Here is a 14,158-nt window from a genome sequence, read left to right on the forward strand (position 1 = left end):
CTAGTGGCACAATGAAGGTAGTGCAGTGCTCCAAGAGCAACTGACCTCTCTGCAAAGCGTGCTCAGGACCGAGCTGAGCTTGTGTCTCAGGCCTCACCTTTTATTGGCCCCCTGGTCCTGCTCATGCACAGTGGGGGCCCACCATAATCAGGCACAGGTGGGCTTCACACAAGCTCATGCTCACTACCTGGCAATTAGTGGCACCTGGTTGCCTCATTTCACTACATAAATGTAACACTTTGCTTAATAAAATTGAGCTTTGTTGCTAACTCATATTGAGTTGTCTCTTTGCCCCGTAAGCCTGTACCCTCCAACAATTATGAATTAATGAATTAATTTTTCATTAATTAGGATGCAATTAATATGCATGTCCACAGGAATTCATGAAGAGTTCGTAGCTAATCAATGCATATAGGTTCTAACTCCGAAGGAACAAAAATCAAGTACATCAAACAAACATTCCCCAGCACCAATTTCATGAAAGGATGCTGTATTTACACAAGCAAGCCCAACTCATATACTGACATGTTAGGGTTCCTCCTCACCCCTTGAGAAGAAATTCCCCAGTCCTTTTCTTGAGTACCCACTTTGGCAATATGGAAGTTCTCATGGAAATGGCATTCACACAGCTGTGCTTACATAAATGCTTCCTAACACTGCTCAGTGCCCTAATATACATTCCATTTCCTAAATGACAGTGCTGTTTGTTTGCACAGTTTCAGCATTTTATAAATTCTCTGAGTTTGTACATGAGAAGATAAGCACACCATGTGAGGTCCTTCAAAAGTCAACTAACTATAGCAAAACCCAAGTTAATCTTATGGGGATGCAAGAGTCTCTGTTCATAAATCTAATATCAATAACAAATCATAATCTTTTGAGCAATATTCCCCCCTTCTCTACCCCTCTAGCCTCCCAGTTGTAGGAAATATCATTCCATCATATTAGGCACAAGAGTTTAAACTGCTTTTAAACTAGAAGATTGTGAGGTCCCCAGCTGTTACAATATAGGTGGAGCTCCTTACTAAACAGCAGGATTAAGCTTTACTTTATAATCTTGATAATTTTAACGTGTACTTTTTGCTAGTCAGAAAACAGGAAATCAGATGTCATGGACTGCTATGCCTTCCTCTTTCTGCAAAACTACCAGTCCAAAGTACAGTCATGTAGTAATTCTACAATTCAGTATTTGTAGATATAAACATATCATCCTTCTGCAAGCAACAGAAAAAAAGAGGTTCACTGCAAATCCAGAGCACTACATGTGGAACAGCCTATCTGGCCTGCTGAGCAGGGAGATGCTGTGGGAATCCTGTGGCTTAAGGCTACTACGTTGCCTTAAAACCTCACTTAGGAACCAAAATTATCTCCTTTCTGTATTCATGGTTTCCCAAAACCATCCATTGCAAATACAATTTTCATTTTGAGCAGCCACAAGGCCTGGAACAAGTCCTGGCTTCTCCATCTTTGAATCAGGTACTTTAATTTACAAAAATCTATTAACTTGCTGCCCAGAGAGATTCACCTGACTGACTCCAATTTTGTCTTTTTTCTTATATTTAGATGAAATTTTAAGGAAAGATCAGGACTGCTGAAAAAAATCTGCATCACTGTAAGGAGATCCATTTGTAGTAGAAAAGACCAAGCAAAAGAGTGTTATGCATTGTTGATGTTTGCTGCTGTCTTCTTATCCAGGATTTGCTATCCACCAGGAAGATATTGGAGAAAACAACATAAATCTCTTCTGAGGGTTTCTGAATTTTGTTTGATTGGTTTTTGTTTTTGTTGTTTGGTTTTGTTTTTAATTCCTCCAGGTATTCTACCTCTTACCTGGGACAGCTCTTAACCAGCTACCTCTGAAGGAAACAACCACAAAAGACAGGTCAACTAATATAGGAACCCAGGGATGAGTGTCAACAACTACATTACAGATTCCATGGGCTGCATCCTGTCAGGGTGGTCCCAACTGAGCCCCTGCTGAAGGGCTGCAAAAGAGCAATCAGTCCTAATGAGCCCTGTGGTGCAGGGTCCCCCCATCCCTGTTCTGACAGAAGCCACATGATGCTGAATGCAACCACTCAACACCAGCTCCTGGAATTTATTTGAAAGGACTAAACTATGGTTAAATAGCATAAACTTCCATTGTGGGATATTTTTATCTTACTGGTTTAACTTTAAAAAGAACTTTTTTCTAAAGAAAACCATTGCAGATTATTTTGGAGAAAAGTTGCCTACACTGACTGGTTATTTTGTTTGCTGTCTGTCTCCTGTTCTTTAAAAACCCACACACCATATCCTCCTAGAAGGCCTCAATTTCTTTCTCTTTGTCACACTGGAAATTTCTCACCTTAAATTGACTGGCATACAGAAAATAGCCATGCTAGAAAGCTTAGCACAGCAAATTAGACTTAAGTAGGTGTCTCACTGGGTCACTATCAGTATGGTCACTGAATCTGTAAACTGGTTTCCACAGACAAAAGGCCTGGAAGATATGCTCTCAAATCATTCATGGAATTTAAATCAGCTCCTTTGCAGTACTGAGATTTAGGAATGCTTGTGTAGTTTGGGGCTTGTTTTGCTGGGGTTTTTTGGTTCTTTTGTTTAGGGTTTTTTGTTGTGTTTTATTGTTGTTTTTTTATTATTATTTATTATGCTTCCTGCATGGTCACTTGAAAGAAATAAAAATCAGCTGTATGTAATTGCTCTGCAGACTTCAGAGAAAGGAAAAGAAAGTACTTAGTTCATGATCAGCATTCACCACAGGTTATAGACACTGATTTATTTGCCTCAGCCTTCCAGTTCTGAATTATTCACAAAAAGCTACTTGCATATCAGAGGTAAGACAATAGTGCTTCTAAAATCTTAATTGAGGTCACCAATCAAAACTGAAAAATTCAACAGGAACACAAATAGCTTTGCAGGAAGTTTAATGGTAAGGGAAAAACATCTATTAACTCACAGAGCAATCTGAACCTGACATAAGGCTCAAACAGTTTGAGAGAGCTTTTCCTCATGCAACAGGTACAAAAATCAAATGATTTTTTCCATTTTGAAGGACTCCAAGACCTTCCTCAGAGATTCATCAGCACTAAAAGCAGTTGTTAACTTCCTAACAGCCAGTATCTTCAAATGAGAGGCTGACTTCTTGTCAGCAGCATCCTGGTCCAGCTGTTAATGGTTAATGGGAAGCAGGAGCACCTCAGTCCTCCCCCGGACAGCTCTATCAGGAACCAAGAAACTTTAACCTAAACACTAGGTATCCATTACCTGGATCTGGGTCATAACCAAACCCACAAATCTCTGTTTTTAATATATCTTTGGCTATCTAAAATTGTATTCAGGACATTCCTTTACAACTTGTCGAATCCTGCTATTGCTGACATCCAAGGAAAGAGTGACAACTGCTTTCAGCAGGCTGGTTTCACCAGCCATTTCATATAGCCAGGAGATCAAAGTGAGTTGCACATCTGGTTTGTGGATTCCTCAAAGAGCAGAAAAAGAAATCTAAGTGACCCTCAATGGAAAGCAAATCAAAGGGGAAATGATTATATAATTTTAGTTTAATCCATCCTAAAAGAGCTAGAGAATGACATGGGGGCATTCTATATATATACGTATGTATATATACATATATACATATTCCTACCCCATTTTAAACCTAAATCTCACCCAAAAAGTAGGATTTTTAACTACACATTAAGTTTTGCAAGCCTAGAAGAACCCTGAAAATAACGTTTCTTGTCCTGTTCCTTCAGTCAGCCAAAGACATGCAGTCAGTCAAAAAATTCATTACCCTGCAGTTCTCCCCTATTTTCCATTGACTTATTGCCATTCCTCTCTTTGGAATTCCCTATTAAAACACCAGACACCTTCATTGATACAGAAAATATTCTACCATTTCTTGAAGCTGACACCTACAAAGTCATATGCACTTATGTGTCTGCAACCTCAAAAAACGAAAAAGAAAAAACCCAAAGAAACAAAAAAAGCTCTGCTTTCAAACCCAGCTATACTTAAAGCAGGGTTATAGGTTAATTCAGCTCCACCTACTACTTCTTGGTAAGGAAAAACTAATTCTTATACTTGTTACTCGTTATCAGCTGGAAGATCTTCCGTAGCAATTACCCTGGAACAAGAAATTAACCTTCCAGAAGACTGAAGATACCCTTTTGTAACCAAGACCATACACAGATCTTTCCAAAGATACTCTAACTCCCTTTCTTCCTGTGGCTCAGGAAAATTCAGGGACCAGAAAACAGATTAGATGTTCAAATAATTTATTTTAAGTAACATAATTTTTTAATATATCGCCTGAATAAATACTTCCATCTATATCACACCATCAAAGAATATAAAATAAGAAAAATGTGGCTTTCTGGCCAGGCCATGTCATTGCTCAAAGATTAATAGTTTTCTTTAATATGATAAATATTTCAGAACATAGAACTTGCGTAATAATCAGCTCTTGAAAAAAATGGAGCTGTTTTAATCTACTGAGTGTCAAACAGGGACATTCACAACGAAGTACAAAGTTCCACTAAGAGTTCTTTAGGAAGGAAAGATTAAATTCACTTCCAAAATCTGGTCAGCCATGTATGTGTTTGTCTCTGCAAGACTTCCTCATCCTGCTAAAACTTTGGATGCCAAGGTTGCAGTCATCCACAAATGAATAACTCGGAGTGTCAAGCTAATGTATTGAAGTAACTTGAGCTAAAACACAAGTGTACAGAGAGGCTGAAAGTTATGCCTTGTTATTGCATCTACCAACACTGGCATCCAACACTTCTTTGTCTGTTTCCTTTTGTAATTACCAAGAATATATTTTGGAAAGTTCATTACGTAAAAAAGTTACGGATGCTATAACAAAATTTATATTAAATCAACTCCTCTGCACCACCCAGCATTTCACATCGTTGTCTCTGTACCATGCCAAAGAGCAGTTTAAACCTCCTATTAAAGTAGTTATCAGGCACTTCATTACACCTCTTTCTTTTTGATAGAGTTCCTATTAACCAAATACTTCTCAATTAGAGAGACTTTCTTGGTCTTGTATTTTCCTAGCTAGGGATTAGCAACTTCTAAGGGCATTTCAGTTAAGAAAACCATATAAAAACGTGACTTAGCATGATGTCCTTGATTAGGATCTGTAAAAGGAGGAAATTAAGGATGAGAGTCACAGCTTGATGCTCCATATTCAATTAGGACGGGCTTCTTTGTGGCTGCGGTTCACACAGGATGTGCAGTTATCTAATACAGCCCAGTTCTGGCAGCAGAACAATTAGAATGCAAAGCATAACTTAAAACAGGCTCTGACAATGCTTTTTTCCTTTGGTTGTGACATCTTTAGCAGACTTAAAACAGCAGTCACCAGATCGTATCCTATGCTGAAATTCCAAACTCATATTCTGAGAGTTGCATGCAGCTTTTAAAATACTTCATGTGAAAATTAGATATGACTGAAAAAAAGCAAGTGGAGAAGAGCTTTGATGCCTACACATGCACATATGTGCAAATCTAAGAGAAAAATAAATGCTAAACTTAAGCACAACATCCTAAACTTGGCCTCTGTTCTGTTCTGTTCTGTTCTGTTCTCAAAGCATTCTCTTACATCAACTAATGGGTCAACAATGCGGTCAAAGTGTGCAATGCACCAATAATAAATCTTGCACACCTCCCTTTTTTGGGATGACTCTCTTTTAGCAAAGTTTATAAGAATCTGGCAGGGTTTCCTACCTAGCAATCATCATCATCCTTTCTCCCCAGTTGGTCTGCACAGCTTCCTGATGAGGTGGACTTGCCACAGAGTATAGCCCGAATTCAAGTCACACACAGATTAAAATACCTCTCTTCCTACACACTTCCACCCTGGGACTATTTTTAAGCAGCCTTCTGTTTCACTGATGATAGCTCAGGTACTTCAGTGGCAGCTTGAACCACAAGGTGAGGGAAACACAAGAGTCAAACAACCTCTGTCCTCGGAGGTCTGTAAATTGCCTCCTGCCCAGAGCTAGGTAACTATACTGGAAAATATCACTCTGGTTTTGCCTTATTATATCCTTTTCCTGCTATTGTTAGAGACAGAGTGCTGACCTAGGCTGATGTTTGTCTGGATCTGGGACACTCTTAAACATGAATGCTGTGCTACTCCATATATATGTATACATGGATACTCATCTACTGCAAGGAGGAAAGAGTGCACCTCTCCCATTGTTATAAGGAGTATTCTTTCATCCCACCATTTTTATTGCATTGAGTTTCCAGTAGTTGTATTCTTCCTCCCAGATTCTGTTTCTGTTATAGTTTACTATCTCTCAATACTACTTAAAATTTTTAAAAAAATACTTAAAAGATGACACCAGGTTGAGTTCTTGGATATTATATCAAACGATCAGAAAGAAGCATGGAGTCTTTAGTAATTTCAGAACTAGGCAATTAACAAGCTACAGTGACAAGCCCAATTTCAGAACTGACATACTTACCCTTTAGCTTGAGGTCCACATTGTGTCTCAACCAAGGATAAACCCCATAGTTTGACATATCTTCAGGAATAGGGTGGTCATGTATCCAGCCATCACAGGCAAATCGATAGAAGTCCTCACATGGATCTATGGATTGGTTTATCTTGCTTAGGATGCCAGCAGCTGTGAAAAAACACCATAGAGATTTTGTGGGACACTTTTTCCTAAAAAGAGAATTACACTAGGCCACAGTGTAAGAAATGATGATTAACATTTACCAGTCTCTGCAACATGATGCTGACCTCACTTGCAAGCTCTAGTACTGATGTGTGCCCCACCCTGCACCATTTTTTAAACAGCAAGAATACCCCCCAGCTTCTCTACCATCTAAAAGTACCTTTGTGAGAAGAAAATAAAAAAGACAAAATATCCTCAGTGAATGTTCTTGAGTGCTATACAGCAATGACCACTGGACTGAGAACTACAGGAACATGAGATGATGTAGCCAGACACTTGAAGACAGGCTCTCCCCACTGTTGTCATTGTGGAATTAGTTGCCTGAAGAATTTAGTAGCAATGCATAACAAGCAGATTGTAATTAGCATTCCAGAAATTATGCACTGTTTACCTTCAGCTGAATAGCTGCACAAGAAAACAAATCAAGTTTTGATCCACCATTCATTGGAAAAGATAATTGCTGTGCTTTCAGCTTTGTTTTGTGACTGCATCCCTGCCAGTTATTGTAGATGAGACTGGTAAGAGAGAGATGAGTCTGAAAGGCCTGAGACTTACTAACTTTTGAGTATCTAATCAGAGGAGTGTGCATTATAGTTATTGTGACATAAATTCACAAGTGTCAGGTAACATGAAATATGTGGATATTGGGAATTTTTTGCCTAGATGACCATGTGTTTTGAGGCTTATCCAGATAACTGATGGAAAATCCTAGAAGAAAATATGATAATTTTACAATGTTTATGTTACTATATCTAGCACCCAGTAACTCTTCTTCAGCCACTTAGAGTAACTCTACCTATGCTATTTTTATGTCTCAGTTGTAATTTCCTCTCTAATATTAGAAACTCTCAAACTGACTACATTGAAGACATTTTGATCTTTGGCAATTTTGTCTCAATTTTCTGAAAAGCTTTCCAGCCAGGCAGGGCTCAGGCCTTGAGACACTCTGTGGTCACTGCACACTCTGAGCTAACATTCAAGTCATGTAGGTGTACAAATCTGCTTTCGTGCAAAATGTCATTTTTATGCTGAGCTTAGCAAAAAATCCATGTTATTTCATGTACAAAAGAGAAGAAAGCCAATTCAGATTTGAACTTCTTAAGTGTATTCTTCTTTGTTCTGAAACTCGAGATGAAGCCCACACACTTGCTTTTGTTGGGCTTTTGGGCTGTCACCCAAAACCACCATCATTTGGTGTTTTGATTAGTCATCCCACTTTACTTAGATGTTTGTGTTCATTCAAGAACCAGATCTGGAGGGTGGTGCCCAGGATGGCCAAGAGCCCTGTCACACAATCACAGAATGTTCATGGTTGCAAAAGACCTCTAAGCTTACCATGTTCACCATGGCCATTAGAGCATGTCCTGAAGTGCCTCATCTACAGTTTTTAGATAACTGGGATGGTGACTCCACACCTTCCTGGACAGCCAATTCCAGCATTAGTGCAGCACAGAACAGAATGGTGAGAACCATCTTGGTAACGTTGAGAACTGAATTTTTTTTAGTTTATGGAACCCTTCAAAATTTGTCAAGATTACAAACACATACCCAACACCTCACAGTTTCAGCTTAATATGGTTCCAAATGGAATAAATACTTAAAAGTTAACACAGTACCCACTTTGTTGCAAATAAAACATCTGTGGGGGCAGAATTCTAAAGGCAGAAACTATGTTTTGATCTGGGCTCTCATTGCACTCCATAATAAAGTTCTCCTTGATTTTTGTGGGAGCAAAACTCGGTCAAAACTGACCAGTGAAAAATGGGACTCTCAGGCTGTACAAAGTCCAGTCCCTTCATCTTGCATTTAATACCAGCCCAACTCTGGGAGGGTTATTGCATGTATCTCTGTGCAGAGAAAAGAGCCTGCAAGTATGGAAGTAGTTGCAGATTTTGAGTTGTAGTCACTGCATTATAGCTGTGCAAGACCTGCCCCTAAAGCATCTCTGTGTTTAAAAATTCAGTTGCTAATTTTCTGTCTACTGGGAAAGGAACAATGAAATACACCTGAAGTTGGACAAAGTTTGGTTTTCTATTTAAAAAATAAATAAATGTTATGGGAAACTTTGAGTAAATCTGTGTAGAATACAATTAAAATAATTTCACATGAATTCCACTTGTAGAAAATAAACAGATTTGCAGGAACTTAAACAATGACTCTTTGGAAAGGTGGGGGTTTTTTTCCCCCTTCATTATTAATGAAGCTTTCTAAGGAAAATATTGCATGGAAAAAACTTACACAGTATAAATATCTCCTTAACATACTGCAATCAAGATATAACAGAAAAGATAAAATTGTTGCTTACCAGCTTCAATGCATTCTGAGGTCAAGCAGTACTGTTGCTTCGACTGAAACTTTATAAGACCTTGGCTAACTGCAAAATGGAAAACCATCATGAGATCATTTGAAATGAATTTTTACTATTGTTGTGTGCTTAATCATTCAAATGTCAGTGCAGGCTCTGGCCCTAATACATCTCTGACTGCATTGATTTAAAAGTTAGAAAGTATATTAAGTAAATACTGCAGCTCATAACAAATTATTTTCTCGTCCTGTGCCTCTTTTCTCCTTCCTCTGACTTTGCTCAGAGGCAGCATGGAGAAAGGGCTGTCTCTCAGCACAGTGCCTGGAGTAACAGCCCTTCAGGTTACTCACAGAGGGTGAGTGCCACCACATTACAATTAATCTTCCTTGCTGTCATCCCCCTGAGAGGCACCTTTCACAGCTGGCAATGCCATGTAGAGCTAACAAGCCATCTTCTGCAGGGTTTCCACAGCTCCTCCTGAGCTCCTGGTGCACCCCCTGCGCTGCCCAACCCCTGCTGGGATAACCCAGCACTGAGGACACGATTTTGGGGTCCCCTTATGCCAACTTGGAATGAACCAGGTGGCAATGGGCACAGGGGTGGCTGTGGTTTATAAGGCACACAGAATCATAGAATTGGCTGGGTTGGAAGGGACCTCAGAGACCATCAAGTCCAACCCTTGATCCACTACTGCTGCAGTTACCAGCCCATGGCACTGAGTGCCACATCCAGTCTCTTTTTAAATATCTCCAGACACAGAGAATCCACTACTTCCCTGGGCAGCCCATTCCAATGCCTGATCACCCTCTCCATAAAGAAATTCTTTCTAATGTCCAACCTAAACCTCCCACGGCACAACTTGAGACCATGCCCTCTTGTCTTCCACAGTTTCTATCTGAACTGGCACCTGAAAGTATTGCAGTTGTACTTGCTTCCAAGTTGCTGACAAGGACTATGAAATTATCTGCTAATTTTGTTCACTTTTGAAAAATGTTTATTATGTCTGCCACTGAAATTTAAGCACAGGAATTGCTCATTTCAAAGAGTGCTGTCAGTCATCATATATGCAGATAATACTCAGGATGAGGATGGGAGAGTCTAAAGGGGTAGGTGAAATAAAACTCAGTAAAAAAATGTGCTCAGTGGACATAAAGAAATGTCTGATTTATATTCATTATCTTAGTAACTCACTCTATGGGAAAAATAAAAAAGAAAAACCAAACAAAAAACTCAACAATAGAATATATTAAGGTATCACAGATCATTATAAAGCAATTTCTGCTGTAGTTACATATTGTTCAAAAGGGATAGGAAAATGTGAAATGTTATTTTGGCATAGGAAAGTTTTACTAGAACAAAACCTAAGGCTTGAATTTAAGCTGTTTCATCTCTTCCAGCCTCATAGCTTTAATGATAATTAATGACAGAAACAGCTGGGTTTCAATTAAATTTTCTTAGAAAGTGAGAATGTAGAACTATTTCTGTCCAGCTCTACCAAAGCTTCCATTGACTTAGTGAAACATAACACCTCAACAACCTTTGTAAATTGGCCAAGAAATACATGAGGCTTTTGAGACATATAAAGATTGTAATTGGAATATTGAAGAGCACTATTAAATAGAGAAGTGGAGGTCTCTAGAATACAATTTCAAGCCACATGAAATGCAAATAATAGATAATGTTCTGATTAATTAAGTGTTACACTCCTCCCAGATCACCTTTTCCCTGTTTCAAGTTAGCCTTTTAGAACCCATCCAGGTCTTGAAACTATGCTAGATTTATTTTTTTTTATAACAAAGCAGAAAAAGGAGGGAAAATCCCAGATAGCATTCAGTTCTGTTACACTTTATAGAAAATAAGTGAGAACAAAAAAGAAACAGTAAAGAATCTGAAGTAACCCTTGTGGTTTTGATACCTATAAACAAATGCGTAGTAGCACTTCAGCTGGTTTTGTTCCATTTACAACTTTATCATTTGAACAAATTAAAAAATATTCTTTGGTATCAACATTTCTCTTTTAATTAATAGCTCATTTTGACTAAAAATCTTCGCCTAGTTTTTGTTTGGTTCGTTGTTTTTTTTTTCCTCTTGCCTTCTTTTTGCTGTTGTTAAGAGAAATTAACATTACACCAGTACCTACAGCTGTGGTTATAACATTGTGTCCTCTCTTCTGCTTTATGCCTGTTTCCAGATTCTTAAGAAAATATGCACCCTAATTAAGTTCCCCCAGAAAAATCTGAGAGGGGAAAAGTTATACACACATGACAATTAAGTTATTATAGATTTTTCCTGACTTTTTACCCAAGGGAGCTGGAGAGTGATCTACCTCCTTTTTCTCTGGCCCCAGCTCCCCATGAGGAGGAGGCTCCTGTCTTGCCACAGCCCACACCACCATCCAGAGAGCAGCAGCCAGGCCCCCACACGTGGTGCCAAGTGACTCCCCTGGCAGGTCCCCACGGCAGTCACACAGCAGGTACAAGCAAGCAACAGTAAATAAAACATATGATTGTCCCAAGTTCTTCCTAGAGTTGTAGAAACTCTGAAATGAAGAAACAAAAGAAATAGGAGAAGTCTACAATTCCCTCCACAGGCTGGAAAATTGAAGGGAAATGGTTTCAGGTCTACCAGAAATAGCAAGTTTTGCAGATTAAACGGAAAATGAAGAAAAAAGGATACCTGGAGGTGCCTAAAATGTTCCACATGGCCAGAAAAAAAAAAGGGTTTTCCTTTTAACAAAAGTTAAACAGAGTTAAACTCAAACTTACAAACAGCCCACGGTGTCACAGCAAAGCTTGGAATCATTGCATTGACAAAATGACAATGCAAAACCTTTAAACTTTTTTTTCCTTTATTCTTTTGGTTGAAAACCTCAGACAATTTCGAAATAAATCCTAAAGAAATTTTGGTTGACCCTAGGCCAGCATTTTTATTTTCTTAGCAATTATGCCAATGAAAATTTTGACACTGAATCCCTGGCTATGGAATAGGTCTCAGCACACTTAGAAAACTATCTCTATTAATGTATTTGCTTGAATTTTCACATCTGGGCTACAGATAAAGCACTTTTATCTCTGGCAAGTTACAGTGGTAAACATCTATTCCTTATAGCAAGCAATAAACAACCAATCTAGTGCTAAAAAATCCAGAAATAAGGTCTCTCCATTACTCCTTGGTGTGTAATGGTGTAGAAACTGTATTCGTTTACTGAAAAACATTATCTAAGTTGAAGATTCAATCTTGCTCATACTTATAGAGTTGAACTGAGTAGGATTACTCATAAGGCTTAATTGCCTGCAAATGTTCATGTAGAATTTGGTATAGAGCAGAAAACTACAACAGATTGTGAGCCTGGTGCTTTAAATCTTCTGTGGAAAACCTGTCATAATTTTTTTTGTTGTGATTATAAATGGAGACCTTTCAAACAAGTTCACAAATGGTCAGAGGGAAGCAAAAATATGCTTAGAAGTTAAATTCTCCCCAGTCCATGGAAATCTGTGTTGGGTCTAAAGAAATGAAAAGTTGAGCTGAATTATCCCAAAAGGGGTCTGTCTCTGCAAGTCCTTACAGGATACAAAGCTGCTTTGTCTTCTCTGCCTGGTAGTTCTGGGTGCATTTATTTTTCTTCACATCATTTTATAGATGTAGACATATGCTTCAATGCAATATTCCAAGAAAAACCAATCTACAGATGATGCCAAACCCTGGAGAGGAAAAGCTAATTCCTTCTCTACTGTGTCCAGTTACAGCTTATAAATCTGATCAAACCATTTTAATTTCATCCTGAGCGCATTCTTCATGATTTCTGGAAATATAACTTTGTAACTCATTGCAGAAGAAAAGAAATAGCTAAAAATGTTCAAGCATATGCATTATTGAAACCTTCCTACAGGAATTTTAGTCAAACCCTAAATGAAAACCAAATGAAGGAAAACCCAAAAGATTCCAGAAAATGTGTGCACTACAGACCCATATTCAGGAAACAGAGAATATTTACCCACAATGGTCACAGTCTGCGAGTTTGCAATCAGCATGACTGATGTGCACAGTCTCACCCATTTCTCTCTGTTCTATGAAAGAGTCCAATTCTGGCTAGAACGCATTCAACAGAGTATCCAAATTTCAATTCAAACATTCAAAAAGTTACATGAGCTCACTTTGCACCTTCCAGCTCTAACATTCCCACAACAAATCCCTTCCTTTCTTGAGGCATTTCCATTTCAGGATAAACATAAAATGGGGGGAAAAGAAGCAGAGCCTGAAATTTTTTCACCGAAACATGCTAAGGAGCACAAACACTGGCACTGAGTGAAGAGGCTGGGGAGGGTCAGGTTCAGGTTAGCCTCAACCTTTTCACTTACCCAAGAGAAGCGCAGTGCCGAGCACAACGGTGCCGCTCACAAAGATGCCGAGAGCGATCCGTGTGGCTTTGCTGCTTGCTCTCCCAGCCTCGGGTACCCTCTCTCCTTCCATTGGGATGGTTTGGAATGTGCTGGCTCTTGCAGAAGTCTGGTTTTCCTCCGCGGCTGTGGTATCAGTATTTCAACAGTTCACAAACTGCACCCATGAGCTCTCCTCCTCCTCCTCCTCTCTCCTATTTACAACTCCAGGTTTCTGTCGTGAACCATTTCCTAGGCACTTCCTGCTCTCCCCCTCTCAAAGGAAAGTCATAAGTAAAACAGAAGCTGTCTCCTACGTACTCCTCTTACCAGGAGGAGTAAAGGCAAGCAGTGACCAGTACAGCCCTTGCTGCCTGTAGAGTCTCTCCAAGCCAATCTCTCAGCCGTCCCCCTTATCTGGGCTTCCAAACACGAGGATTTCACAACGTTGCTGAACAGATGTTTTAGCTATTCAAACATATAGCTGTAAACCCTTTACAATCAAAGCAGGATTGCTGACAACTTTTACAAACACAAGACTGACAGAAGATTTTCTGTCTTCCCCTTGTGTTTACTTAAAAAGACTAATTATCTGCTAACTAAAGTTTCCTTCTCTTAAACCATTCCTGCTGCATCATTTGGCTTCACCAGAAGGGATACCCACTCAGTGGACAAATCCCTTTTTAAAGCTTCCTAAGAGCTCTCAGAATATCATGTAGCATTTTATTTTGGGAATTTGGTATGTGACACTGCATGCCAAAAATCACAGTCATTCAGCACAA

General features: G+C 39.1%; 1 protein-coding gene across 1 annotated transcript in view; it reads right to left on the reverse strand.

The window, feature by feature from the left end:
- The window catches only part of PHEX (phosphate regulating endopeptidase homolog X-linked), a 105,732-nt gene extending 92,222 nt beyond the window's left edge, over positions 1–13,510 (reverse strand). The window contains exons 1-3 of the mRNA XM_008505955.2: positions 13,359–13,510; positions 9,001–9,069; positions 6,480–6,641 (exon numbers count right to left, since the gene is read on the reverse strand). Coding sequence (XP_008504177.1) covers positions 6,480–6,641; positions 9,001–9,069; positions 13,359–13,470 — 343 coding nt within the window. The 5' untranslated portion in view covers positions 13,471–13,510. The remainder of the gene's footprint in view (positions 1–6,479; positions 6,642–9,000; positions 9,070–13,358) is intronic.
- Between the last annotated feature and the right edge of the window lie 648 nt (positions 13,511–14,158).

Source organism: Calypte anna, chromosome 1, assembly GCF_003957555.1.
Source record: "Calypte anna isolate BGI_N300 chromosome 1, bCalAnn1_v1.p, whole genome shotgun sequence".
NCBI lineage: Eukaryota > Metazoa > Chordata > Aves > Apodiformes > Trochilidae > Calypte > Calypte anna.